Genomic DNA, 27699 nt, shown 5'->3' on the forward strand with positions numbered 1-27699 from the left:
GAGGAACAGCCAAGCCAGGAAGCAGGTGGGACTGGGGGATTGTACACTTTACAAAAAAGTGGGGGGATGTTAATACATGCTGCTGATGGGGGGTATTTTCAGAGCGGTTCAGGAAGACCTGAAGGGCTGCAAGTGGAGGATCAGAAACTCTGCCTTGCCCATACAGAAAATGTTTTAGTATGCACCAACAGCTGGTTTTTTTTAAATTCTTTAATTTAATCATATGATAACCTATATTTATAAGCCACTTTTCATCCTGAAATATCCCAAAGTGCTTTATAAATTATAGACCGTATATGAAGGAATCACTGTGCCTGCTGCCTTCAGACGAAATAGCAGGAATTTTTGAAAGGCAGAGTGTATGTCAGAGCAGGAGTATGGGCCAATGTCTGGGAACCAGGAGTTCTGGCTTCTATTCCCAGCTCTGCTGCAGACTCCTTGTGTAAGTTAGCTCAACTCTGTGTTTGTTTCTCCATCTGCAAAAGAGGAGTTAATGTTACTTAACAACTTTTGCATTAGGCTTTGAAATTCTCAGTAGGTATTAAAGAGAGAAGACACACAGCATGAGAGATTTAGGGTGGACTTTAGGAAAAATTTCCTACCTGTAGGGTAGTTAAGCACTGGAACAAATTACCTGTGGAGGCTGTGGAATCTCCATCACTGGAGGTTTTAAGAACAGGTTTGTTAGACAAACACCTGTCAAGCATGGTCTAGATAATACTTAGTCCTGCCTCAATGTAGGGGACTCAACTAGCTGACCTGTTGAGGTCCCTTCCAGTCCTACATTTCTATGATTCTATGACAAGGCTCAAGGAAACTTTGCTTCTATCCAGCTTCTATTTTGTTGAGGATTTCAATATTCTAAGGTACCAATTTAAGCAATCTGTCAGCTAGGAAACTCTGCTTTCTGGTAATAGAGCTGTGACTTGTTCTTTATGAAACCAGGTGAAATTCCTGTATCTGTATAATGGAGATATTTACTTGCTTTTGAAAATACTTTGAGATCCTTGGGTGGAAGGTGTAATAAGTGCAAAGCATTACTATTACTACGAGCAGTACTTCAAGATCATTTTAGTATGCATCTTTGCGTTGGTAATTCTTTCATTTTTGTTTCTCCTTAGAAGCTTTTAGTAAACATTTTAAAGCAGCGTGGGTATTAAGCCCAACCCTCCCCTCCCCCTTTTTAAAAAGAGATATCTCTTGTATACATAAAAGGGAAAAAAGTAATAATGGATTATCCCATCATTACATTGTTTGAGGAGCGAGCAGGTGAACTTTAAGTTAAGAATGCGTTGTAAGTTTGTGTAGCTTTTCTAACTCAGTCTGTGACCATGGCAGAAGCCAGAAGCTAAGAGAGGGTCAGGCTTGGTCACTAGGTCAATGGGAGACAATGAAGGAAAACATTCAGTGGGAGATATTGGTCCCTCTTAGTCAATAGTATTCATATTATTAACTGGTGTTGCACCAATGCCTAGAAGCCTCATTCATTATTGGGATGACGCTGTGCTAGGTACTGTACATGCACATAATGAAAAGATGGTTGCTGGTGCAACTGATTCACAATCTAAGAAAGAAAGAACCTATCCCCCTGCACAGTGATCAGTGGGAAGGAGATCCCAGCTACAAGAAAGCCAAGGGTGTTCCTCATTGTTTGTGGTCACTAAAGATTTCACAATTCTCTTCACATAAGGAGATGTGTATGACTCATTGTTCTGGCCATCTTGTGAATTAGGTTATTATACTTTGCTGATCTAACTTCAACTTTCCATTTCAGCTGAAGACAATATTTTCTGTTTTTGTCCTAAATGGTTTGTTGTGTGCTATTCACGTAATTGCCACGTTTCTTCAGAGGTGATTGCTTTTTACCAATAGATGAAATGGTTTGAAGTAGTAATAACTTGCATTTCTTGTATCTCCCCTATCCAAGGATCACACAATGCTCTATAGACAATAAATTGATCCTCCTCAGCATTCACTTTAGGAAAAGGCTATAGCCACGCAGAAATGTGGGTCATAGAAGAAGCCTGTGGTACAACAGAGACTAGAACTTAGATTTTCTGCAGTGCTTTACTAGCAAATTCCTCCTTCACGTTGTAAAGTTTGTAAAGTGCGTTGGGGCCTTCCGCACGACAAGCACTCTATACATATAAAAGATGATTTAACTCTGGATTAACTGGATGGCTGGCCTAGTTTTAAATGGATCCATATGCATCTCCTTTTCATCATGACAATAAATTTCCAGCACGGTGAGCAGGGGGTTAGCCGCATGACTCCCATTAACGTTAACTTTATTTCGGTAATGAGGTGATAGATGCAGTACAATCACTGAAGCTCACATAATCACAGCGATGAGACAAAAGCAAGCTGCAATAAATACTGTTCAGGATGATGACACTGACAACACTGATAGATTACACTGAGGATGGCAAAACCGGTGTCAGTGGCAAAATGATGGAGCGAGGTTGAAGATCATGCTTCAGTGTGCAATAATAAAGGATTATAAGGGACAGTAATATACTGCATTAGCATAGCTATGAAGGACAAGGACACTAGTCATAGGACAGGATGCAGTCAGCGAGAATACTCAGCAGTCTAGGCTCCCATGAAAGTCACTAGAAATAGAGAGTTTACAAGATTGGGCCCTTACAGATAATTCAGGGAAGATAATGAGGAATTACACAGGGATCACCCTGGGGATGTTGTGATGAAAGCTACGTCTACCGACTACAGCTGCACAGCTACAGTGCCGTAGCATGGATGTTTCCTATGTCAACAGAAGGTGTTTTTCCTTCGATGTAGTTGATGCATCTCTCCGTGAGGTGGTAACTAGGTCAACGGAAGGCTCCTTAAATGCCGTCGACTTAGTCCTGTCTACAGCGAGGGTCAGTTCGACTTAACTACAGTACTCAGAGTGCAAAATTTTTCATAGCCTTGAGCAACATAGCTAGGTCAACCTATGGTTTAAGTGTAGACTAGGCCAAAGCCAACAGTAGGGAGAGAACTGTAGGAGTGGGGGGGACAACGATGGTGTGGGAAGTAGGAGGGAACCATGTTACCATTGCAGCTCTGTTACTTTACATAATAAGAGTTTTCCACCTACAACTAGAGTTGGAAAGATTTGAGGGAAATTAGCAGATCCATTAGCATACAACTCCTTCCCTCCAGCACAAAACCAAAAATAAAGCATCCATTGTTAAGTGAAATTGACTGGAAGGAACAGTTAGATATGTTGCACTTGCAGACAACTTAAGGAGCCCTTTGTCAGTTGTTAGTTAATAAAAATAGTTGTGAATTATTATGATCTCATGTGATGACTGTAGGCTATTTTATTGTTAAAAATCACAGTCATAAAATGAAACCCTAAAGTTAGGCTTCTAAATAAATGTCCTCATTTTTCAGAAGTGCTGAGCACCCATTGACTGTAATGGGAACTGCTGAGAGAAAATAAGTGAGAGTGCTTATTTAAATAGCTAAATATTAACTTAAAAGCATAAATTGTCAATTTATGTAGATCATAAAAATTCCAACCAAAGAATACAAGATCCTGGGTGCCTTTGACAGTAAATTTAAGAAACACAAGTTGAGTCAAGTTAAAAAAAGTTAACTTTAGCTGTCATTTTTTGATTATGTAACAACTAGCGTCTAATGTGTTTGGTTTTTTGTTTCATTTTTTTTGCTTTTAAAAAAGAGAATTTAAAAATTCTATAAAGAAACCACATATCTTAGAATAAAACATCCTGTCAAAATATATTCCATTCAAGCTGCAATATAACTACTGTAGACAGTGCAGTATGATGCAGCACAAAACCCATTTTATAACTCCCTTTGAAGTGCTCTGGTAACTCCTAAAACTGCTTAATGTCTTACATAAAGTATACCTGACCTGGACTGACCAAAGCATAAACTACTTGATTTTATTTTAGTGTCTGGAGTCACCAAACTCTGGAGTCACTGGGGACTCTTTGGAGAAGCCAATCTGCTCTAGCCTGTCTTTACCGAGCCTCTGATTTTAACACTATAGCTACTATATCTGAGACACATTCATGACATGAACAAGGTGTCTTTCACTTCACTTGGATTTAGCGTCTTGGGGGAAAAACGCTTGAGGATGGGAGCTGAATTGTTTCCACACTGGTGCTGCTCAACACTGAAGCTACATGGCCTGCCCCATCATGTCCTTGATCTTGGGACACAATGTTTTTTGTTCTGCCATCCCTATTTGCTGCGCTATCCATTGCCACTACAGATACTCAAGCATAGCATGGAGAGACCTGATCAATATTTCTTTGTTGTGCACCTCTGTATTAACTACATCTCACTTTCCTTTTGACAGTGACACAGATCACATGCTGCTGCTGCAACCATCATGAGAAACAAGCAAAAGCATATTCATTATGTTAAAAGCGACAGAGCACGCAAACCTCACCCTGACTTGGTTACCTGAAAATCAACATCTCCATCTGATTAAGCAACTACCAGCCAGTCGCTTTCCCCCTCGAACCTTGATGTGGCATGGTTGTGACAAGTGCACACAGTGGGACATCAAAAACATTTCATCTGTGCTCACAAATAGCTTAGTTTGTTTTAATGGCCTTGTCCCTTGCAGAGTTTCTATCACGAACCTTAGTTTTCAGGAATGAATCTCTCAGCTGTTTGAAATGGGATCAAGCTGAAAATGATGTTAGGGAGAATCCCAGTTCAGTTTAAAACCTTCATCCCCCTACCCAACCAAAACATTCATTAACTTAGCCCTAAATCCTGTCTTCTGGATTTGGCCCTTGATGGGTCAAATTTGTTTAAGTCATTTTTTTGAGTTGTAGGACCCGAAGACCTATTATTAGGGTCAGAAAAGTGACTTTGTGTAAGTGACAGCTTATTTAACAGATCTGCTCCTGGTGCGTGTTCCAACGATCTTCTTATTGAATGACAATTTAATTTATTCCTCTTAGCCCTACTGAATCAGCACAGAGCTGAGAGAGGAAGCTGGGTTTTAACTTCATTAATCTGCAGAACTAACTTAGGTCTCAGTGGTGTCACCTCTTATAATCTTATTGTGAGTCTTATGATAGTTAGTGTTTCTCCTAAAGCCCCAGTTTCTGGAATTAGATCATTACCTGACACACCCAGCTTTCCTTTAAGAAAAAGATTGTAGACCTCATAGTTGCAGAGGAAAGCTTGAAACTGTGAACCTTAAATGTTCCAACATCAAAATGCAAATAAAAATAAATATTAAAAAAAAATCTTATGATTTAAGTCAATCTCATGAGTTTTTGACTCATGATTGACTGTTCAGGTTCAGTAATACTGAGCTGGATTTTAGTCTGGCTCATGTATCAGCAGAATTGTTAACTCATTTCCAATTGCAGAACCTTTATGATGGGTGATTACGCATGGTCCAGAAAGATCCTTGCTTGACTCTCCAATCCCAGTTTGGGTTTGAAGGACAGGCAGTTCAAAAAAGCATCTTTATACTTGTACACTGAGAAAGACTTGCTCTGGAGTCACCAGAGACACGGAAATCACAAACCCTCTTGATATTCTTAAAAAATAACTTTTCAACCTAAAGCTGCAGTTATAAGGAAAAAGAAAAGGAGTACTTGTGGCACCTTAGAGACTAACCAATTTATTAGAGCATAAGCTTTCGTGAGCTACAGCTCACTTCCACAAATCCAGGTTTATGCAAGGTAGCCTGTTTCCTCTTGTTTTTTCCTAACCCCTCCCCCAGATGTTCTGGTTTAACTTGGATTTAAACTTGAAGAGTGGTCAGTTTGGATGAGCTATTACCAGCAGGAGAGTGAGTTTGTGTGTGTATGGGGGTGGGGGGGATGTGAGAAAACCTGGATTTGTGCAGGAAATAGCCCAACTTGATTGTCATGCACATTGTGTAAAGAGTTGTCACTTTGGATGGGCTATCACCAGCAGGAGAGTGAATTTGTGTGGGGGGGTGGAGGGTGAGAAAACCTGGATTTGTGCTGGAAATGGCCCACCTGATGATCACTTTAGATAAGCTATTACCAGCAGGACAGTGGGGTGGGAGGAGGTATTGTTTCATATTCTCTGTGTATATATAAAGCCTGCTGCAGTTTCCACGATATGCATCTGAGGAAGTGAGCTGTAGCTCACGAAAGCTTATGCTCTAATAAATTGGTTAGTCTCTAAGGTGCCACAAGTACTCCTTTTCTTTTTGCGAATACAGACTAACATGGCTGTTACTCTGAAACCAGTTATAAGGAAGTGAGCTAGCTCCAGGTCAATTGTTTGTAAAGCTCTAACCCCAAAAGAGCGTTTCAATTGATCATTCGCAAGGATTTAGTTCATGTCTCATTACTGAGTCCTTTCACCATTTAAAAAAATATTGAAATAGTCAAGTGTCAAGAGGCACTACTGAGCCCACATAGTACTTTGCCCCCCCCCCCATGTCTTATTCCCCTTACAAACAAACAACATGCAATAAACTGTGCTGGCATTGAGCCAGGATCTCATAACCAGTGGCCCTTCTCTTTCTTTAGCTAACTAGAGGTCCTCAATAAGATGCAGAAAGAATAGGACCTATTGACCCGGAAAAAATAAGTGTAAACCCTTTGGGGCAGGGTCCATCTTTTTGTTGTATGTCTATACAGGGCTAAACCAGACAATCTCTATGCAAAAGAATAAATGGACACAAATCTGACATCAGGAATCATAACATTCAAAAACCGGTAGGAGAACACTTCAACCTCTCTGGCCACTCAGTAAAAGATATGAGGGTGGCCATTTTGCAACAGAAAAGCTTCAAAAACAGACTCCAACGAGAAACTGCTGAGCTTGAATTAATATGCAAACTAGATACCATTAACTTGGGTTTGAATAGAGACTGGGAGTGGTTGGGTTATTACACATATTGAATCTATTTCCCTAAGTTAAGTATCCTCACACCTTCTTGTCAACTGTCTAAACGGGCCATCTTGATTATCACGACAAAAGTTTTTTTTTCTCCTGCTGATAATAGCTCATCTTAACTAATTAGCCTCTCACAGTTTGTATGGCAACTTCCAACTTATCTGCATGTGTGTGTGTGTATATATTATATATATATCTTACTATATGTTCCATTCTATGCATCCGATGAAGTGGGCTGTAGCCCACGAAAGCTTATGCTCTGATAAATTTGTTAGTCTCTAAGGTGCCACAAGTCCTCCTGTTCTTTTTACAGGGCTGAGGGGCTCCCAGGGTCGACAGAAGTACAAATACTAAGATCCACATTCTGCATCCCATCCTACCTCAGAGCACTGGTGGCTGAGCCGTTGCTTGCCTGAAAATACCATGGACTGTCTGGGTGCTGACAGGTTCTGTAGATACGACAACATGATGCTTTTGCATCCCACCCTCAAAGCATAGGTGGGTGGAGGAAGCCAGTTCAAAACCACTGTGCTTTCAGTGCTGGCGTGTACTGCCTGTGACGCCAGATCTAAGATCAAAGGCGGGAGGAGCTTAAAGCAAAGAGAAAGAAGGTGCAGCCCAGCTCCCCATCTCAAAAGCAGAAGGGAGCCCTCCATCCTTCCCCTATCTTGAAAGAACAGAGCTCCCCTCGTGCAGTCAGAGCCCCCTCTCCTGTTTCAATCCTCTAACAGTAGAGGAAATACCCGATAAGTGGGGGTTGGGAGAGGTATAGGGCCTGAAGGAAAGGCAAAGAATCCAGAAAGGAGACAGTGGAAATGGTGATGGTGGGTGTCAGGTAATGAAGGAAATAAAGGAATGGAAAGAGCTGGAGCAGACGCACAGCACTCCAGTGTTCTGGAATGGGAGAGGACCTCACAGGGCTTGCCTAGGCCCAGAGTTGCACCTTTTTAAAGGCGTGATTTTAAACCACTTTAATTACACGGATGCACAAGGCCCTCTGTGTGCCCGCTTGTTTCGGTTAAAACAGAGCTTATGGGGGTTTAGCTTAAACTCCACTAGAAGCAGGTTTAAACTGACTTTAAATAAGCCCCTCTTAGAGCAGAATAAGAGTGTCCCTGCCGGGGTTTGCGCCAATTTAAGTGTGTGTGTGTGTGTGGACAAGGCCTCAGGCAACCATGACGTGGAAGGGGGCTGCATCTCTGAACCCTCCTTTTGCCAGTCTGAGCCCTGAGTATACGGATACACAAGTGGGTGGAGGGGACTTGAAAACCAAAAGGACGCTCAGAATTCACCCACTGTCCTGAGGCAGGTGATAGCTGGGGGAAAGGAGGGGGGCTTTGCTCTCCCGTCCCCTCCTAGCAGCTGCTTTTCTCAGATACCAGGGTGTCACCCTTCTTCTGTAGCTGCTTCTGTCCCGGGGTCCAGGGCTGGGGAGCGCTGAGTACGTCTCCACTCTCCCTTGCTACCCCACTCGGTTGTGTGGAAAGGGGCAGCTGAGGGGTTGTCCCCTCCCCGCCATTTGTCTTTGCACTAGGGCAGGAGAGAATTTTCTCAGCGGTTCTCCCGCTCCCTGAGGCTGGCTGCCCCCTTCTCGATGAGGCTCCTGGAGAGGGGAAGCAGGTCTCAGCAGCCTACCCACAGTGACAGCGTGGGGGAAGAGGGGCAAGAAAAACGCGGGAAGGCTGCCACCAACGCTTGACCATCATTGGTCAGAACAGGAGCTGGGGGCGGGACTCTTGCTGGTACATCTCACTGGAATTTGAGCGCGTCCGCTCTCAGCTTTACTCCTGGAGCTGCGTTCCTGTGACGACTCCTCCAGCCCTGCCCGACCAGACAGTTCTGACCAGCGTTCGCTGCACCGTATCCGCACAGGACTTTCAGTTGCTCTGCAAAAGCAAATCAACGGACTGGCTCGGTACTGCGGATTCAGTCCTTGCTACCTCCATGCTGCAGCGTGCACACAGGTCAAGTCAAGGAGACTTTGTGGGCATGACAAGCTCGAAGAGACAGTTATACTGGCAGTTATCCGTCAGAAGTAAGTAAGATCGCCTCGGAAAGTTACTCATGGTCTGTTTGGGGCTTGATCGGAGGGGTACATTTGTCATTGCTGAGCTGTTGGCAGTTTGCTGTGTAGTGCGATACCATCTCTTTTGTTTCTCCCAGGGTCAGGTACTTTTCTTTATTACAGTGGTTGTGAATTAGGCTGCCTCAAACCAGTGACTTCTCTAGATGACACACTCTGCATGACAACACCTAAGCATGAGGGTGAAATGTTAAAAACCCAAGCAGCCTTAACTTTTTGGGTTTTTTGTGGGTTTGTTTGCCCTTTGACTGCAGTACTGTTGAAGAACAAGAGTTGGCAATACAGGAGGAATTGCACATTTCCTTGAGGAACATGGATCACCTTTGTCCCCTGCACTCTGAAAGCGTTCCTGTTTTTTGCCAAGTGAAGTTTTGTCTCAATAGCTCAAAGGGACACATGCCAGACTTCATCCTGAATGGGAGAATGCTACTTAAGTCTTATAGTAACCTCTGCTGGCTGATCAATGGTGTTACATTGGTGTTAGCCTCAGCCTGCCTTCCTGGCAGTTGATCTCAACAAAAACTGATCAAAGTAAAGAGGGGGTGAAGAAAGTAAGAGGTGTGTTGAATTGATTACTCATAACTGCCATGGACTTTTTAAAAGATATGGGGATTTCAAGTTTATATATTATGCAAACTATGAACTGTCCATCCAAGTATGAACGAGTTTACTTGCTGGGATGACAGAGCCATGTAAATTACTACAAAGGGGTCCTGAAAATGTGATTTGGACACATTAATACATTTGAAATAGGATGTAATTCTCCAACCTCCATACAGAGTGGCAGTCTACACAGTTGGAAGCTTCATTTTTCATGCCGTGTGTGGATCAGGACTGTGTATTTGCAGAACAGTTTGGGCTACCCAGACAGTCTTCCAGGAAGTTATACCCTCCCTTATCACCCTCTTATCAGACTGTTGCACTTTCTACTTATAAATCTACACAAGAGCTAGGTATAATTTGTATTAAAATAAGACCACGAGCCCCATCTGAGATGAAGGCCAATAGTACTAGGCACTGTACGTACATGGAGTCCTTGCCCGAAAGAGTTTACAATCTAAATAGAAAAGGGACACAAAACGGGGAGGGGAAACAGAGAGATGAAGTGACTTACCCAGGGTCACACAGCAGATCAGTGACAGGGCTGGAAATAAAACCCAGGTCCCTTGGCTCTCACTTCAGTGCTCTATCTGCTGGTCATACGGACTGCACCTTGTGGTAAAAAATATTTATTGTATGTGAGGAGAGCTGGGCCCAATCTGAAACTCCCACAAAACTGGCAGAAGATCAGATATGATCTGTCTCTACAACTAGCTATCCGCAATCTCAGCTATGTGCATCACATACTTTGGATCTCCTTTCTGCTGCTCAGTCCCATCTGTAACAGTAATGTGTGGTCTTCCCTGTACACAAGAAATTCTGCTTTCTCAAACCACATAATGCTTGCTATCTGGTTTTCCTTTTCAAACAGCAGGCTCTCAACAGCCAGGGAGAAAGTGTGCCACATTACCCACTCCTCTCCCCTCTGCAACCTTCATATTACAGTTTGCACCAGAGATATCCAAGCTACCGCAAGTGTCCTTCATTCTAAAGCCATTTTAATCATCCTTGAAAAAAATTCATATTTCCAACCTAGCTGAAGCTGTGGTTTAAAAACTACACTAGCTGCCAAGTGAGTCAGACCAGTGCAGTGTTAGAAAGCACAATATATAGAGTGCAGGTTGCTAAGAGCCAGAAGCGTGTGGTTGGGAGTCCTTAGTAATGAGAGACAGAAACCAACACCATTTTGCCTTCTGCTTTCCCTTCATCTCCAGCAGATAAGGCTGTGGGTTGTTGTTTTTTTCTTTTTCGCCGCCTACAGTAGTTTCCCACTGATATAATGGGAATGCACAGGGCCCTTTTATAAGACTCCCACAATTTACTGAACTTGTTAACCCCTTGGAGATTACTCATTAGGGGAGAAGGGATTCTCCTCCCCACAATTTGCCAAGATTGAGAAAAAGTATCAATCCTGCATGCAAATTTGATAAAGGAAATTGGCATGATTAGACTGGAACTGAAGGAGCAAAACAATTAGCCCACCACAAAACAAATCCATGGGCTAATTACGTAAAAAGCTCAGAGTCAGCAAAAAGAAGACAGAAGGCAAAGAGAGGGTAGAAGGTTGTCAGAAGTAAAAGGATATTAGCAGTTGCTGTATCTAGTGCTTTATAGTCAAAGCTTTTCAATTCTTTAATCCTATGACCACATGTTAACTACTGCAAGGGTCCAGAGCCTAAAAACTTATCAATAAGGGAAGTGGAGTGATAAATTTGCACTGTAATATAGTCAAAATACCTAAGAGACTCCGCGAGATTGAGAGGCGAGAATGCTAAAGCCATGGTCATCCAATGTTCAGTGAGGGTCCCAAGCCAGACTCTGCATTTGCCCATTCACCGTTTCACTCTATTAAGCTCAGAAAAAAAAAGAGGTCCCATGCTTCTTTTCAGCCCTGGTCCCCGCACAGTTTTTACACTACCCTTTTCCAAGTCATCACTAGCTGAGGATTTGCAGGAAAGGAATCGTGCACAAGCTCTTCTAAGCACAGGACAAGTTTTCCAGGAATCTTAACTCTGCTTAGCTGATTGCTTTGACAGGTAGAATCACTAGATGTCATATAATGCGGCTGTCACTTTCATAACCAACATATAAAATTTAGTCACGTGGTAATAAGTTGATACTTCGAATGGAGGAAGGATAAGTTTCTGGCATGTATTACTATACCCCACTGCAGGAATCTTCTGTTGGCACTCAGCTACCTCAGATTTCTCAACGGAGAATAAGTTTCTATAGGCTAGCTCTCACACTTTGCCTTTTTCAGACCATTAAGAGAAACCATGTTATTTCTCTTTATGGAACGGAAAGAAAAAAATGGTTTCCTGTTTGCCCACACCTGCTTTCCTTGATTAGGATATATTTACCTTCACTGTCACGTCTCACCCTATTGCTTTATCTGGATTTATTGTTTTGCTCCATCTACCCCATAGTACAAGGGCACACAAAGACTAGGAAAACAAGTGAGGTTTTAAAACACATTAGCTGACTTTTTACATACCCTTTGGCCCCTAGCATAGACAGGACTTAGACACCTTTACAAATGCACGAGCTGGACACGGTACTCCCAGAATTGACAATGGTCCCCTAACACATTTTTAAACTCCACCTATTTCACGAGTCTAGACAGCGTCCAAGACTGGTTGTATAGGCTGAGCTTTTCTTACAATTTCCTACCACCGCCATTCTACCAGTGATATCAGCGACAAAGCATTAGGGTATTAGTGTAGACAAAGCATTAGGGTATTTTACAACCACATTGTTTAACCTAAAAACTCAGTCTAAGTAGGAAGACACGGAAGGAAGAAGAGCCAGGGCCTGGTGGTGCCGCACTGTACTAGAGCTGTGCTGGCATGGTTGCGCACTTGTGAGAAGTGTTAACATACAGCTCAGCATTGACAAGGCCTTAGACAAATCTGACTGTCCTCTCTGAAAAGACAGGTTGGGGGTGGTGGGGTGGTACAGGGACAAAGCACCAGACACCTTCTTTGACATTAAGATGATCACATTGGCTATCTCCTTAGACTTCATGCTCCATTGTTTCTCAAAGTCCTGGTCTACATTTGTTTGCTGGCATAGCTATGATGGTTAGGGGTGTGATTTTTTCACACTCCCAACCCACACAGCGATGTAGGCAAAAGCCTGAGGCTATGTACACACGACACATGCTACCAGCTGACGCTCTAGCACTGTAGGGCAGACACTTGCTACAGTGACAGAAGGAATTGTTCCCTCACTGTAGTAAATCCACCCCCCACCAAAGGCAGTAGTTAGCTCAATGGAAGAATGCTTCTGTCATCCTAGCTGTGTCTACCATGGGGGTTAGGTTGGCTTAAATACATCTCTCGGGGTGTGAATTTTTCACACCTCTGAGTAACATAGCTCAGTCAACTTAAGTTTTAGGAATAGATGCAGTTTTACTGGCAACACAGTCCTTTTGCCAGTATAAGCTGCATCTCCACTGGGGGGTCTGCCAGTAAAGGTTTATCGGCACAGCTATATCTGCCCATCAGTAGGCAGCTGCCATGCCTCAGTACCATGCTTCTCCAAGCCCACCCAAAAGCACAGACATACAACTTTATGTACCATGATGTTTCTTCCAGCAAGTTGCCATAGAAGGGCAGCAAATGGGAGAAAGGATTGTGACCAAATAAAATTCTGCCGTCACAGCTCCATGAGATACAAGTTTTTAAGACTTTCCATAGGACGTGCTGGCCAGGGACATTTTATTTTCCAAGACCTTCTCTCATTTGAAAACTTTTGGGAAAGGATAAGGAAAAAAATGCAAGTGAGTTTTCACAATTTCACGTATCAGAGATGGCTGGTAACTTTTTAATTCTCGCTTATGCCACATGCAGTTTAACTATAAGTACACAGAACACCCTGCAATGGGATAAAGAATATTTTAACAACGGGATGTCCTAAAATACCAGCCACATTATTCTAATTTCTTAATTGGGTAAATTGCTTTATCCCAAGGGAGGAATAAGAGGTATTTATGTACATGAGCACAAAGTCCAAACCATGGCAATACACAAGGTGCACAGATATGGTAGAGCCGAGAGCGGAAGAGAACAGGAGTGAGGTGCTGTATACATCAGAACTGCCCAGTTTGGCTCAGTGCCAGGGAGTCTGACTTTCAGGAAACAAATTCTCTCTGCATTTAGAAGGACGGGAAAAACATTTCTCCCAACTCCCTTCTTTCAGACTGGCCTCGCAGAGGCATCAGAAGGAAAGATTTAAACTGCAGCCTATGAGAGAGATAGGAAACTGCAGGGGGAAATCAACATTGTGTTCAATTAGCACGCTAATTAGATTGAAATCTCAACCCAGAGAGTCCTCCCAGCAGCAGGTCAGAACCCCATGCTGGAACGTCATTAATAAGCTGTTAATAGAACTACTGCAAAACTGGCTGCTAATCTAACTTCAGAGGAGGGCTAGAGCCACGTGACATTTTAGTCTAATTACTTACTACATCAGGATCTCACTACAATCAGGATCCCAAAACACCTCAGTTCTTCTGCTTTCTGCCCCTGCACAAGACAGGAGCGAAGCATTTTGGAGCGACACTGATGTGCAGCACCAGCAGTAGAAGCCTCAGTTCTTCAGGCAAGGAGATCTGAATAATCAAGAGTTGGAGGACTTACAGGTTACCCTGCGAGATTTTCTTTAGTTAAGGTTTCCTAGCTAGGATGGCATATGTGTCCATTCACAAAAAAGCCCCAGCCCTTGCAGAGCTCTCCCTTCTCTCTCATGTTATGGGAACTGAAGGCTCCATGAATTCCAGAGGGCACTTTGCTCTGCCAGTTTAAAGTGGGAGGCACACAAATACTATGATGGTGGGCTCCAGTAAAAAAAAACAAAAAACAAAAAACAACCCCTGACAGAAGGGAGAGATGAGTTATTTTGGTCAAGATGAAGGATGACCTTTCTCCAGGATAATCTATGGATTGGAAGGAGTCAGCCAATGGCTACAAGAAACATCAATACTTTCAACTATTCCATATAAACCCAATAAATAATTCATAGTTACATATAAAGTCTGCATCGTGGATGCTGAAAAGTCCTCCAGGAAATAAGCTCCATAGGCATTCTTTACCTTTTAAGCACAAAAAAATCCCTCTTCATATCTACAGCAGTCAGTCTAAAGTCCATGTTCTTTGGAAATATAATTTAACTTCTATGTATAGATGAAAGGCTGTATTATGCCCTTTTCTAGGCTGATCTATAGTCTAAATCCATTGTGTGTATCCTAAATGGTAGCTCTTCAGTTAGATTAAACCATTCAAAGGATTCCCCCCCCTCCCCCCATCCATGGCAGGTCTGTCCTGTTCTTCCCTCTTAATAGGAGAGGTTTTCCCACAGAAATAAGTCCCAAGCTGAGATTGCAAATCACTCTGTTTGTCTTTGGAAATCTCAAGATGAGAGTTTAAGCTCTTGTCTTGCTGTTCCGGACGCCAGTCCTCAGTTTGTTTTCCCCATGTAAGTTCATATTTTGCAGCTTTCAAATAGGCAGGAGCTCAGGGGGATACTCGCCATAGCAGTACTTTGCAATGGGGTCTCTGTAGGTGTTTTCGTGCTGCACGCTCTGTTGGAAAGAGAGGGAAAAGCCCTTAGGAACAACATGTGCTATTAAAAAGCAGCTCTCCAGTGTAAAATACCTCATTCCTCTCCCACAAAAGGAAGGCGGCTGTAGTGTTTATATGGCAATGGCTGTTTCACAGACACACCATCATAGTATCTACGGAGCATAGCTTAAAAAAAAAAAAAATTTACTTGCAACATTACAACACACAATCGCTGAACTGTAGCCAGAAGCTCCTTTAGAGTAAATACCCAAGCAGGCTGGAGTCAGACTGCTCCAGTTCCTGTGCACACATTCTAATCAAACTCTATTCAAAAACAAACAAACAAAACAAGTCAGTGCTTGAGATATAGAAGTGTATAGCAGAGGAACCTAGAGTCAAGACACTGGATCTCCCCTTCCCAAAGACCTAGAGACATTTGGAGCTATCATCCCTCATTTATGGTTCAGGCATCATCTCTACTTTGTAATAGGAGCTCCTGCTTAAGTACACCATAAGAAGGTGGGGGTATCACCTCACCACCAACTTCCAACAGGTACCGTGTTTGCTTAAAACAAGACTTCTGCTAACCAAACAGGCTTGAAATGGTGGTGGTTTTAATTATAAGTACCTAGCATTGGTTTGTGTATTTTTAACATCACTTAAAATTTCTACAGTCAGCAGACTTACAGTGGTGATTACCCAGATGTATTGTTTAATTTACAGTACAATATAGGATTACTAAAGCTGCTGGGGAAACAGGCAGACTAATGTACTTGGTTGGCCGCATTTCAGTCTAGTAGTCCCTTTACAGCATGTCTCTAGTGCTAAGAACAAGTCAGTGTCCATTTCTGTACTGCTCTAGCAGGGCATTATGCCCCTAGTTGAGTGAGAAAGCTACTCACTTCTCTCCCAAGGCTGGCTCCCAAGGACAACCTCAACGCGTACAAGTGTTGGCTCACATAGAATCATAGAATATCAGGGTTGGAAGGGACCCCAGAAGGTCATCTAGTCCAACCCCCTGCTCAAAGCAGGACCAATTCCCAGTTAAATCATCCCAGCCAGGGCTTTGTCAAGCCTGACCTTAAAAACCTCTAAGGAAGGAGATTCTACCACCTCCCTAGGTAACGCATTCCAGCGTTTCACCACCCTCTTAGTGAAAAAGTTTTTCCTAATATCCAATCTAAACCTCCCCCACTGCAACTTGAGACCATTACTCCTCGTTCTGTCATCTGCTACCATTGAGAACAGTCTAGAGCCATCCTCTTTGGAACCCCCTTTCAGGTAGTTGAAAGCAGCTATCAAATCCCCCCTCATTCTTCTCTTCTGCAGGCTAAACAATCCCAGCTCCCTCAGCCTCTCCTCATAACTCATGTGTTCCAGTCCCCTAATCATTTTTGTTGCCATGCACTCACATGTGCACATATAAGAAATATAGGGCTTCTCTTCACTACTGGGGTAAGTCAACCTAAGTTACGCTACTCCAGCTATGTGAATAACATAGCTGGAGTCGATGTAGCTTAGGTCGACTTACAGTGGTGCCTTCACTGCTCTGCGTTGATGGGAGACACTCTCCAGTCGAGTTCCCTTATTCTTCTCGGAGAGGTGGAGTACCAGGGTCGACCGGAGAGTGCTCTGCCATCGATTTAGTGGGACTTCACTAGACTCGCTAAATTGACCCCTGCTGCATCGATTGCAGCAGCATTGATCTCCCCGTAGTAAAGACAAACCCATACATTTAGAGCATCAACACCACCTTCTCAGATATTTTTGGCACCTCCCTTCCCTCCTCCACTTCACATGCTGCAGCATCTGACCTGTGATGAAGTCCTGCACTTGGCCAAGCACAACTCAAAGTGATCTTCCACAGCCGTGAAGAGGTTCTGGAAAGCGATAGCTGCCCTGTTCAGGAAACGCTCCAGGAGAAGTTGCTGAGAGAGGCAGAAATAATAAGCACCTATGTAAGTTAGTTATGGAAGGGGAATGGAGAAAAGTGGATTTCTTTGTTAGCATACACTGAGAGTTTGACAATTAAGGTTACAGCAGAACAATTTCACCAAACTTTTCTTCTCACATTGTCTTTTGAAAGGTTTATTAGCAATGCTTTCTCAGTGCTCCATTTCTTAATAATAATGTTCAAAGTAGCTTTGGATTGTGCCTGCTTAATGGAATGTAGGGAAGTGCTGCAGTGCTAATACTCAAGGACCAGGCAAGATCGTTGAAAAGGAGAGCTTTGAGTCATGAAGAAAGATATTCTTGTGGCCGCAGCTCTGTGATGCAAGAAGGAAATCTGGGCTCATTTCCTGATTCAGAGTCCCTTAATCTTTGTGCCTCGGTTTTCCCTGATGTCTCATCAGTAAAATGGGGATAATACTTCCCTTCTGTACTTCATGAGAAGCTTCATCAATGTTTACATGGCACTCAGACACTACAGGGAGAGGGGTTTGTGTTTGTCCAAGCCAACATTCCCTGCTACCAGGTATCAACCTCCCCAAGCTCATTCAGCCTCATGCCTCTGCTGTTCACATACACAGTGCTGCCCCAAAACCAACACCAAGGAGCAGGCACGTAGTGCTTAACCCGACATGCTGGCAGCAGCAGTCTTCTCCGTTTCTCTCTAGTGCTTCTGCCACCAGCATCTTGGGTTAAGCACTACCTGGAGAAGTGGCAAAGGAGCAGTCCTTCCCCCTGAAAGTCTGATGCCAGTTTTGTTGCACATCTGATCCAATCTGCACCTCTCTAGGGGAGGTATCTGAATGTCAGGATAGTCAACTGGTATAAGCTTGCAGTCTTAGGGTGACATCTGTTGGCATCCTACAGACCTGACACTTGGTTGTTATTATTAAGCATCCAAAAATAAGTTTACAGGCAGTGGAAAGTTATGAAGGATCCTCTGGGATAAGAGGTGTAATACAAGTATAAGACGTTGTTATTACAGCGGGTTGAAAAAAACTTTGACATTTTTGCATTCTCTGGAAAACGGTTCCGTCAAAATCAGAATGCTTAACAAAAATGACGCCAGTTTGCCAAAATTTCATTTTGGAGAAAAACCAGGAACAGAGTTCCAAGGACATCAAAACATCCAAAACAGTTGGAACGAAACACTGATTTTTTTCTGTTTGGAAATAACTTTTTGTTTTGAATTTTTTTTTTTATTTTGTATTACATAAAAAAGGTGCACTGAAACATTTCAATCTTGTCAAAAGGAAATGTACTGATTTAACTCAAAATAATGATGCAGAGTGGCCTCCCTCTCATACAAAGAGGGTTACCGCCCCCTGGGGGGCACCACCAACCTCACCCCACCCCGCCCTATTTGCGGCTCAGTTGTGGCTACACCAGGAAAGGAGGCAGACGTCCCTCCCAGGGAGCTGAGCCCTCAGCGGAGCCTGCGACAGGCAGCAGGGAGAAAAGGCAAACCACTGCCCCAGGAGATGGAAGACCCTGGGGAGAGACCAGAGGAAGGCCTGCCTGACTGTGAGATTGAGAGCCAGGTCCCAGCAGTGATGGAGTAGCGACAGCAGGAACTGCTAGGAAGTAGCCCAGGGAAAGAAGATTTTGGTCTGGTTGTGCTGCCGGGATGTGAGGCAGCTACCACATGTTTCCCTGCCAACCCAGTGGCGGGATTGCCTGCCACTGCTAGGGCCCTGAGCTGAGACCTGGTGGAGGAGGGTGGGCCCGGATCCCCTACCCCCAGCCCTGTGTGAGAGGCTAGCAGTGCACTAACCTTTAGGCCAGAAGGCCAGCAACATAGATAATTGTTGCTGTTTGTTCCATCGAGGAGGCTGAGAGCTATAAACCGTTAATTGCTCTGCCCATGCTGAGCAGGCCAGAGCTCTAGCCTATTGGTACTTGCCCCAGCCAGGAGGCAGCGGGCCACAGACTGCTGAAGTGCTTTGCCCACACCCAGAGGGTCAGAGCCCGAGACTGTGCTGTGCCCACTCTGCCAGGAGGCCAGGGCTACCAGCTGACTGCAGGAGTGGTTGACTTCTCCTTGTTGGAGACCTGAAATGATATCTGGGTGATTATGTGGCTATAAGATAGAACAGCCAATGGACACACTGACTGATGGATGCTGCCAAGAGGGCACCCGGACTCAGAGGGAGGATGGCGACAAATGGATTTTTCAAAAATTTTCTTTCATGGAGAATTTTGAAATTTACTGCCTCTCTTTCTTAACTGGAATGAAGAAATCTCAAAATCCCTCGCAAAATGGACTTTCCATCCTCCACAGAGCTTGAGCGGTTATTGTGAGACAATTTCTGACAGGGTCCTAGCAGGCTTTCCCCCATGTCCAGGTCCCCTCACCATGAGCGTACACACGTGGCCGGCCGTCTGAACAGGATAAGCAAAGAGGCGCTCCACGCACCTTGTTGGGCTGCAGGCAGCAGGAAACGCAGTACTCGTACACGCTGCAACAACCGTTGGGCAGGCAGCTCTCACAACTATAGAGCTTTGTGCTAGGCACATTGACGTTACAACAGCCGTTCACCAACACGTCCTTCCTTTCACAGACATAGCCTGAAAAACAGAGGAAAAAGGAGTAACTTATAGAATCCACTCTGCTGCGCCTCCCACTGGAGCAGGGACATGGAACGTAACGGGGCTCTCATAAGGAGCGCATGTACAAGATTAGGACCCTATCATTTGAGAACAGCCAAGTTTGAGGAATGCTGCTGTACACCAATGACTGATATGACCAGGTGGCCCAGCAGATGCTATTTGGAAATAATGAATCTTACGGCCAGTCTGTACTATAATAATTCTTTGTAGATAAATATATTGGACTAAAATAGATTCTAAGGACCAAAACTTACACTCTTCCTAATTTGCCGTAGTGCTTTTTTTTTTTTGGGGGGGGGGGGGGGTGTTATAGTAATTTCACCCAATACTTCTCCAGGTAGATCACTGCCCCTCTCAATCTGAAAACGAACACTGTCCCAGATACACACTGTTTAGCGATTGCAGTAATCCCCGGGTGCGATTGTCGCTTGATCCAACATACCCAAACTATCTTTAATCTTGCTAGTTTGGCTACCGGAGTAGCAAAGCCGTGGCAGTGTGAGCTGCACAAATCCAACTGAAATCCTGGGTAAGTACTTCTAAGGCTAGCCGGCACTGACGTTCACATTGCAGCAGCTTCATTGCTCCGGGTCCCATACTAGCAAATTAAAGCTATTTTAGGTATATCAGCTTGCGCTGCAATCATGCCCCATGATTACAGTCTAGATATACCCTGCGTACGAAACGGACTTGTCACTTAGGAGGAGGCTTAACTGAGTAGGTCCATTATGAACCTTTCTGAAGAAGTAGCATCGCCTCAGTGTTTTAGGGAATGTGTAAACTAGGAACTTTGGGGACTGGCATTCAAATCCTAGCTTGACTCACAAGTGACAGCGAGTTTAGTAGACCAGTGGTTCTCAACCGGGAGTCTGGGGCCCCCTGGGGGCCATGAGCTGGTTTCAGGGGGTCCGCCAATCAGGGCTAGCATTAGACTCGCTGGGGCCCAGGGCACAAAGCTGAAGCCACACTGCATGGGGCGGAAGCCCAGGGCCCTGGGTCCCACCACCCAGGGCTAAAACTGAAGGCTGAGCAAAGTAGCTTTGCAGGGGCCCCTATGGCATGGGGCCCCGGGCAATTGCCCTGCTTGCTGCCCCCTAACGCCGGCCCTGGCTTTTATATGCAGAAAAAAAACAGGTGGGCTGTGGAGTTTTTATAGCCTTTTGGGGGGGCCTCAGAAAGAAAAATGTTGAGAACCCTGCAGTAGATCTCAGTTTAGTCTCTACTTGCATACATCACAAAAGCTACTACACAATTTTTGCATGACTGATGACGACCTCTCGTCAAGAAAAGCCCAGTGCTGGAACAAGAGCAAGGTGCATTGCAAAGCTGTCTGTGGGGGAAGCTTGTACAAGACTCCTTGCTTAAAGTCGTCCTGGTTAACGTTGTTTCATTGTTACATTGCTGATCACTTAGGGAACATGCTCATTTAAAGTTGCACAATGCTCCCTTTTAACCTCGTTTGGCAGGCGTCCGCTTTGTGCACTGCTTGCAGGAAGAGCAGCCCGTTGGAGCTAGCTGGTGGGGACTTAGAACCAGGGTGGGCTGGCAGCCCCCCTATCAGCTCCCTGCTCCCCTAAGTTCCCTGAGCGGCAGCCGCCCAGCAAGCTACCAATTGCCAGCAGTTCAGCTGTCCCTCCCCCCGCTGCCATGTGTGGCTCCTGCCCTCTGCCTTGGAGCTGCTCTCTGGAGTCTCCTGCTTGCTGGGGAGGGAGGGGGGCAGGAGGGAAGAAGACGGGGGCTAATGTCAGGGTGTCCCCCTCCCCCTTGCTTCTGAACCCACTTACCCCATCTCCATAGAGCAAAGTGGGACATGACAGGGCTTGGGACAGAGGGAGCTTGCTGATTAACTTAACAAGGCAGTGTACTCAAGAGTGAGTCAGAGAACTTAAAGGGGAACTGCGCTTGTAAGTATCTTAAAAACAGATTTGCAATAATAAAACAATGAGGTTAGTTGAGCATTTGAGCAAGTCGTGAATCATTTTCAGACAAGCCAAAAGAAAGAAAGATGATGTTTGTAGTGTACCTTTAAAAGAAAAACTGCATGTATTTTACCTCTAACGGATGCCATTATGAAATATGCCCTCTGCATTCCTATTAGGGGCAGACCAGTTAGATACATTCAAACAACTTTAAAATGACCATTTGATAAGGATGGGTGGCCAGTGATCTTAGGGTTTTGTTGCAATAAAACATGAAAAGGAACTAGGGTGGAAATGTCGCCTACACTTAAGCCATCTCACATTATGAACCAGTTAGATCTCAGAGGCTAAGGAGGGATGAGTCCATTTAAGTGCTACAGAAGGTGAATCCTGCAGAAAGCATTCTACTCACTTCCCCAAGTCAACACTGAACCAAAATTCCAAGCATGGTGTTTTTAAAAATACGTAAAAGTGCAATGACTGGAGTTTTTACTGTCCTGGCTAAATTCAAATTTCAAGTAGCAATCCCTCCACTTTAGTGCATTCCCACTAGAGTAAATTATTTTGTTATGGGAAATGTCTCAAATGCTACTTCCCTATAATAGAACATGGTCTCCAGATGAAGTGAAGGGTGATCAGGAATGTATGCAACTACCTCTGGCGTGCTGTTAAGATAGTTGCTGCATTCACCCCAGAAGTACCTACAGCCATTACTGAACATCCCGTGCTTCAATTCAAGGGGGTGTCCTATTGCAAGGAAGCTGAACATAGCCATTATATGAACAACATACCCGCATATCTCAGTGTCTGTACTTTGACCCGTTAACCTTTTAACCCCAATAGGGGATATTGCAGATTATGTATTTCTTACGCCATCCGATCCTAAACTGAACTTCACACCCCTTGATAATCTGTATGTTATTCCCTGATAACCAGAAACTTCTATGCTAAAACTCTGTACCTTTTTTTTTTTTAACATCTTAATAAAATTCTTAAATCTGAGTCAACATTTCTACAACAGAAGAATTTACTCTAGTGGGAATGCATGAGAGTGGAGGGAATTGCTACTTGAGGGTCCCAGCAAAGATCAGAGGGTACACACAGTGCTGAGCATTATGGTTTGCAGGAAAGGCTCTTATCAGTGGCCTTACCCAGCTCATCCGTAATGAATAGCTTCCCCTGGACAGAATTTCTGCACTGGTTACTCAGCTGACTGCTATTTCCCAGGCTGAACTGCACCTTCCACATGATGGGCTCATGTTCCTGTACCTGGAGAAGATTCCGATCATGTACTGTCCTCTCTTCCTGCAACAAACCACAGCAATGCAAGTTAACACACAGTTCCCTTCTCTTACTCAACTCTGCGCTCCATTCCCTCAGCTAAACTCTAATTCAGGGGTCTCAAACACACGGCCTGCAGCGTTATTTTCTGCTGCCTGCCAGCTCCCCGAGACCCCCGCGCCCCCTCCAGCATTTACCTAGAGCGGCTCTGGCCCAGTGCACACCGGGGGCAGGGCAGGGAAGGGGTTGGAATGGGGGCAGGGAAGGGGTGGGAAGAGGCAGGGCAGGGGTGGGGGCAGGGCCAGGGCAGTGGGGGGTTGGTCAGCGGTGCGGCCCTTGGGCCAATGTACTAGTCCTCATGTGGCCCTCATGGTCATTTGAGTTTGAGACCCCTGCTCTAATTGTTGCAATTCCCAAGACAGAAGGAAACTGCAAGAAACTAACATAGTATGAGATATCACACCGACAGTCAAAAACAGTGGTTTACCACATATTGCATGTAACATTAAACCAGCACCATAAAAATTAAGGGGGCTGTAGATATTAAGTGCAGAACTATTTAACACAATGTTCCTCAGACATTATTTCAGGCCATAAAAGTAGCATTCCCTTCTCTAAGTAATCTACATTACAAGTTGTTTCACCCTCTTCCTAGTAACACAAAGAATGCTCTCTCCTTTCCATCCCCCATCAGCCATCTTTACAAAGCAGGGACACTAAGAACAATAAAATGTGTACTTCTGTAGTACCTTTCATCCAAGGATCCCAAAGTACTTGGTCAGTGTTCACTTTGAAGTAAGCCTTGCTACCCACTTCTGGAGAGATTTATTAAATATTGTGTTCCCAGTTTAAAGATGGGAGAAACTGAGACATAGAGCACTGAAAGCCTACATTTTCCAGAAGTATCCGATGAAGTGAGCTGTAGCTCACAAAAGCTTATGCTCAAATAAATTTGTTACTCTCTAAGATGCCACAAGAACTCTTTTTCTTTTCACTAACTTTGGATAACTTGAAACACCTAAGGTCTAATTTTCATTGGTGCAGCCCTTCCAGGACTTCAGTTTAGGTCAAAAAGAGCTGCAGTTTCTCGGCACCTCTGAAAATCAGGTCCTGCAGATGCTCGGCACCCAAAATCACTGACCACTTGTAAAAATTTGGCTTAGCTTAACTGATTTACTCAAGTCATATAGGGAGTGCGGCAGCCAGGGCAGAAACCAAGAATCCGGACACCTGGCCCCCATGTTCTAGTCACTAAAACACACTCCCTTGCAAGATCTACTATTGCTCCAGACAGGTCAGACAAACAAAGCTGCTTTTTCTACCTCACCTCAAATAAAGATGTTGTGATATATGATAGAGGCAGTTCAAGACCAGCCAGGCGAGGTCCATTTGAGGATGGACAGATACTCAAAACATTTCAAGATTGCCTTTGGAAACCCATCTTACACATGCACCTTTAAAGCAGCTCTGCAGACCAAAAGAATAGGGTTTTATGTGGGTGCTGCTTAAGAAAATACAACAGGCGTCAAGAAATTTAGGCCTCATGTTGGACTTATCCTAAGATTGTAACAATTCTAGAGCAAGTCTCACCAGCAGGAATCTGTATTTTTCTTTAAACAAAGACCTAATTTCAGGGATATTTTTAAACAAAGCTCTTTTACAAGGGGGGAAAATGTCCTGACCTTTAATAAAAGAAGGTTAGTTCATTTAAGAAAATAATGAATTTACATATGTAGAGATTTTCATGGTCACCTAAGGGAGTTAAGTATTCAGCTCCCATTAGTTTTCACCATTTATGATATCTGCTCTCTTTCAGCAGCTCACTGAGGTCCCAATCCTTCAACCAGATTTACAAATACAGGCCCTTATGCCTGCATGGCTCCTAATGTAGAATTAGGGCCTTTGCTTGGAGCAGTTAGTTTTACTTTTTGGCCCTTATGCACAATGCTGTTATCCTGCTTGGAATGGCATTTCACAACATACATTACAAGAGAATACTTTGATCCCATAAAACTTTCCAGTTGCCCTTTAGATCCCACGAACACGTTGCTATAAGGTATTAGTGATGTTAAACGTTCACTTGTCACAAAGTTTCAGGTTCAAGCTCCTAACTTACTAACAGTACCCCTTAAATCTTACTGAAGATGTTGGTGGAACAAAAGGAACCCATGATAAGATTTTGAGATCCATCATTAACACAAGTTTTAAAAAAAAATCTTAGTATTTCAGCATATTATTTTTAGGTCACTCTGCTAACCACCACAAATAATTTACAACCTGCAAGAGAAATCATTTTTAAAATCTCTTACGATGTGCTGCAAGTTTACACAGGGTAAACTTACCCTTACTTAGGGCAGGGTGGGGGGATGTTCTCTATCTCAAGGAGCTTACAGACAAGGGGCCCAAACCTGCAGCCATCACCAGATGCAATACTTATTTCAAATTTGTAGTCATACGATGGGAGCGCTTCCAGCAGTAATAAGCACCATATTTGACATTAAGTGTTTTTGTAGGGCTGGGCCTTGACTTACAGAGAAATGGGGCAGTGAGGGGGGAAAAGACAAAGAAGAAAAGCAATACTGACCTGTTTGAAGGTACTGGTAAGGAAATAGATGAGGGAGAGTCCAAATACAATACCCAGGACCCAACGCTTCCTCAGCAGCCTGCGCCACACCATTGACAGAAAGTGCACCATTCCCATATACACCTTCACTGAGACTGCTCTGTTGGGTTTTTCCCCTTGTTGCACTACCTGCATCAGGTTCTGATTCTCCCTGGATTTTTCTCATTTATCCTTCAGCCACTGCACTTGCTCCATTAGGCGGGGAATGTAAAGAATTCCTAGAGGTAAACTAATGTTTCCAGGAGTGCATCAATCAGCTGCACACTGAACCAGCCGGAGAAGTCTCTGGAGGAGTTGGAAGAACACTAAAAAAAAAAACCCCCCAAAAAAAACCCTTTGAACATAAAAGCTATCGCTTAAAATCCTCACCAGGAGTTTAGGACTAAACACAGAGAGAAAAGCCGCAGCTTTCCCTGCGTGAGCAAATGTTTAAACCGAGCTGTTTAGGGGGGGACACACTTCAGGAGGGAACACACTTAAAAAGCAAAGGGAAGTCTCAGCTGCAGCCAGGTCCATCTAACTATCTTTACGCACAGATTTAGCGTGAAGTAGAGGCACTCATAGACTATCAGGGTTGGAAGGGACCTCAGGAGGTCATCTAGTCCAACCCCTGCTCAAAGCAGGGCCAATCCCCAATTTTTTTTTTGCCCCAGATCCCTAAATGGCCCCCTCAAGGATTGAACTCACAACCCTGGCTTTAGCAGGCCAATGCTCAAACCACTGAGCTATCCCTCCCCACTCTAACAAAAGACACTAGTTTCGAGAGGGAACCTTCGCCAAGCCAGCATGCCCTCCAGTCTCGGTCCAGTCCGCTCCTGCCTGGCCAGCCCCATTCCCCCCAGGGCATGCTCCTAAAACAAGGGTGGCGTATGGGGACCCCAGGAGCTTCCTGGGCCTGTCTACATAGAATCATAGACTCTCAGGGTTGGAGGGGACCTCAGGAGGTCATCTCGTCCAACCCCCTGCTCAAAGCAGGACCCATCCTCAATTTTTGCCCCCGATCCCTAAATGGCCCCCTCAAGGCTTGAACTCCTGGCTTTAGCAGGCCAATGCTCAAACCACCGAGCTGTCCCTCCCCCCATATCCAACGGGGGGGGGGGGGGAAATACCCTCGCCTCCTTTCTCAGAAAAGGATCAACCAAAAAAAACCCAAACGGAGTCCCTGATTCCGAAGCGCCGAATCGGAAGCTACAGCGCCGCTAACCCGCCCCCTCCCTGCTCCTGTCACCTGCACCAAAGGAACCGAAACCCACCCGCAACGCGCTCCCGATCCGGATCCGGATCCCGATCCCGCTCCCGCTCCGGCGCAGGACCCGCGGCGCCCGTCGCCCCAGCCTGATAGGCCGCGGGAGAAGAGGGAGGGAGGAAGTTACTTTGTGTCCCTCCTGGAAGCGGGGGGGGGGATCGGAAGTCACCAGTCACGTGGGTGGCTTTGTTTCTCCCCGTTGGCTTGGCAGGGTTTGGGCGATGGAGCTTGTGATTGCTGGATTGTGAGGGTAGGTGAAGGGGCTCGGTGCTCGGTGCTGTCTGTCCTCCTGTCTAGCGTGGTGTGTTTTTCGAGAGTGAAATCCTGCATTTTAAAAGGGTGGGATGGTGACTCTGTGGTATCCGTGTTTATTGTGCTGCTGCGTTCAAAGAAGGGGGAGACTCCTCTCCTCTCCTTCCCTACCCAACCCCCCCCCCACCCCCCCGCAATTGTTTAGCCACCTCCTTCATCACAAGTTTCATTTGTCAAATCTCGTAATAGCTGGGGAAGCCTGAGCGCAGCCAGAGAAAATAGTCGGTCATCAGATCAAACACTCTGCAGCCTTACCCTTGTTAGGTTAGCTTCAAATTGCAGCGTATTGTGAGGCATCGGGACAGGCCTGCCCTGTTGTGTGTGTGCATAATAAACAGACAAGAAGGTTTGCATGTCTGCTTTTTATTCTGTGTTTGTACAGCACCTAGCACAATGGTGCCTTAGTCCTTGACTGGGGCTTCTAGTTAGTACTGAAATACAAATAATAAAAATAAAAACAATTTATTTTGCAAATATGACCCCTTAGAGCATGCTGTTCTTATACCTAATTAGTATGGTACTCTTTGCCTGGGATGTGAACATTGGAATACTGTGCAATCTTTGACTATCCAAAGTCCTCTGTTAGCAAGAAGTATGTAGCCTGGTTTGTTTTTTCCTGGTATAAATGCTAGTGT

General features: G+C 44.6%; 2 protein-coding genes across 8 annotated transcripts in view; one reads left to right on the top strand and one right to left on the bottom strand.

The window, feature by feature from the left end:
• Positions 1 to 10076: 10076 nt before the first annotated feature.
• On the bottom strand, positions 10077 to 26892 carry SPRING1 (SREBF pathway regulator in golgi 1). 3 transcript variants are annotated; one of them, XR_012155106.1, is made up of 7 exons: positions 26760 to 26885; positions 25468 to 25811; positions 22754 to 22907; positions 19490 to 19641; positions 16938 to 17051; positions 14589 to 15143; positions 10077 to 10174 (listed from the first exon to the last, which is right to left on the bottom strand). XR_012155106.1 is itself a non-coding variant. In XM_073313262.1 (6 exons), the coding sequence occupies exons 2-6, from the start codon at positions 25639 to 25641 to the stop codon at positions 15060 to 15062; spliced, it is 678 nt and encodes a 225-aa protein (XP_073169363.1). In that variant the 5' UTR covers positions 25642 to 25811; positions 26760 to 26885; the 3' UTR covers positions 13367 to 15059. The 3 variants fall into 3 exon arrangements, 2 of the variants coding, with proteins under 2 accessions (XP_073169363.1, XP_073169364.1); XM_073313262.1 differs by lacking the exon at positions 10077 to 10174 and having other exon boundaries at positions 13367 to 15143; XM_073313263.1 differs by lacking the exon at positions 10077 to 10174 and having other exon boundaries at positions 15058 to 15143; positions 19429 to 19641; positions 26760 to 26892.
• RNFT2 (ring finger protein, transmembrane 2) overlaps positions 26789 to 27699 on the top strand; it is a 40812-nt gene continuing 39901 nt past the window's right edge. For 4 of the 5 annotated variants that reach the window (XM_073313257.1, XM_073313260.1, XM_073313261.1 and 1 more), the window contains exon 1: positions 26790 to 27002. The gene's annotated coding sequence lies outside the window, so the exon portion shown is untranslated. Of the gene's footprint in view, positions 27003 to 27699 lie in introns of all 5 variants that reach the window. The other variant, XM_073313258.1, reaches the window with a different exon arrangement.

This window comes from Lepidochelys kempii, chromosome 15, assembly GCF_965140265.1.
Source record: "Lepidochelys kempii isolate rLepKem1 chromosome 15, rLepKem1.hap2, whole genome shotgun sequence".
NCBI lineage: Eukaryota > Metazoa > Chordata > Testudines > Cheloniidae > Lepidochelys > Lepidochelys kempii.

What these genes read in the sequence shown, in the direction of transcription:
- SPRING1 (XM_073313262.1), bottom strand. Translation starts at nt 25,641, where the DNA reads ATGCAGGTAGTGCAACAAGGGGAAAAACCCAACAGAGCAGTCTCAGTG. An exon ending in TTACCAGTACCTTCAAACAG is followed by an intron (nt 22,908 to 25,467) that starts GTCAGTATTGCT and finishes GGTTTGTTGCAG; the next exon opens with GAAGAGAGGACAGTACATGA. An exon ending in AGTGCAGGACTTCATCACAG is followed by an intron (nt 15,144 to 16,937) that starts GTCAGATGCTGC and finishes TCTTTCCAACAG; the next exon opens with AGCGTGCAGCACGAAAACAC.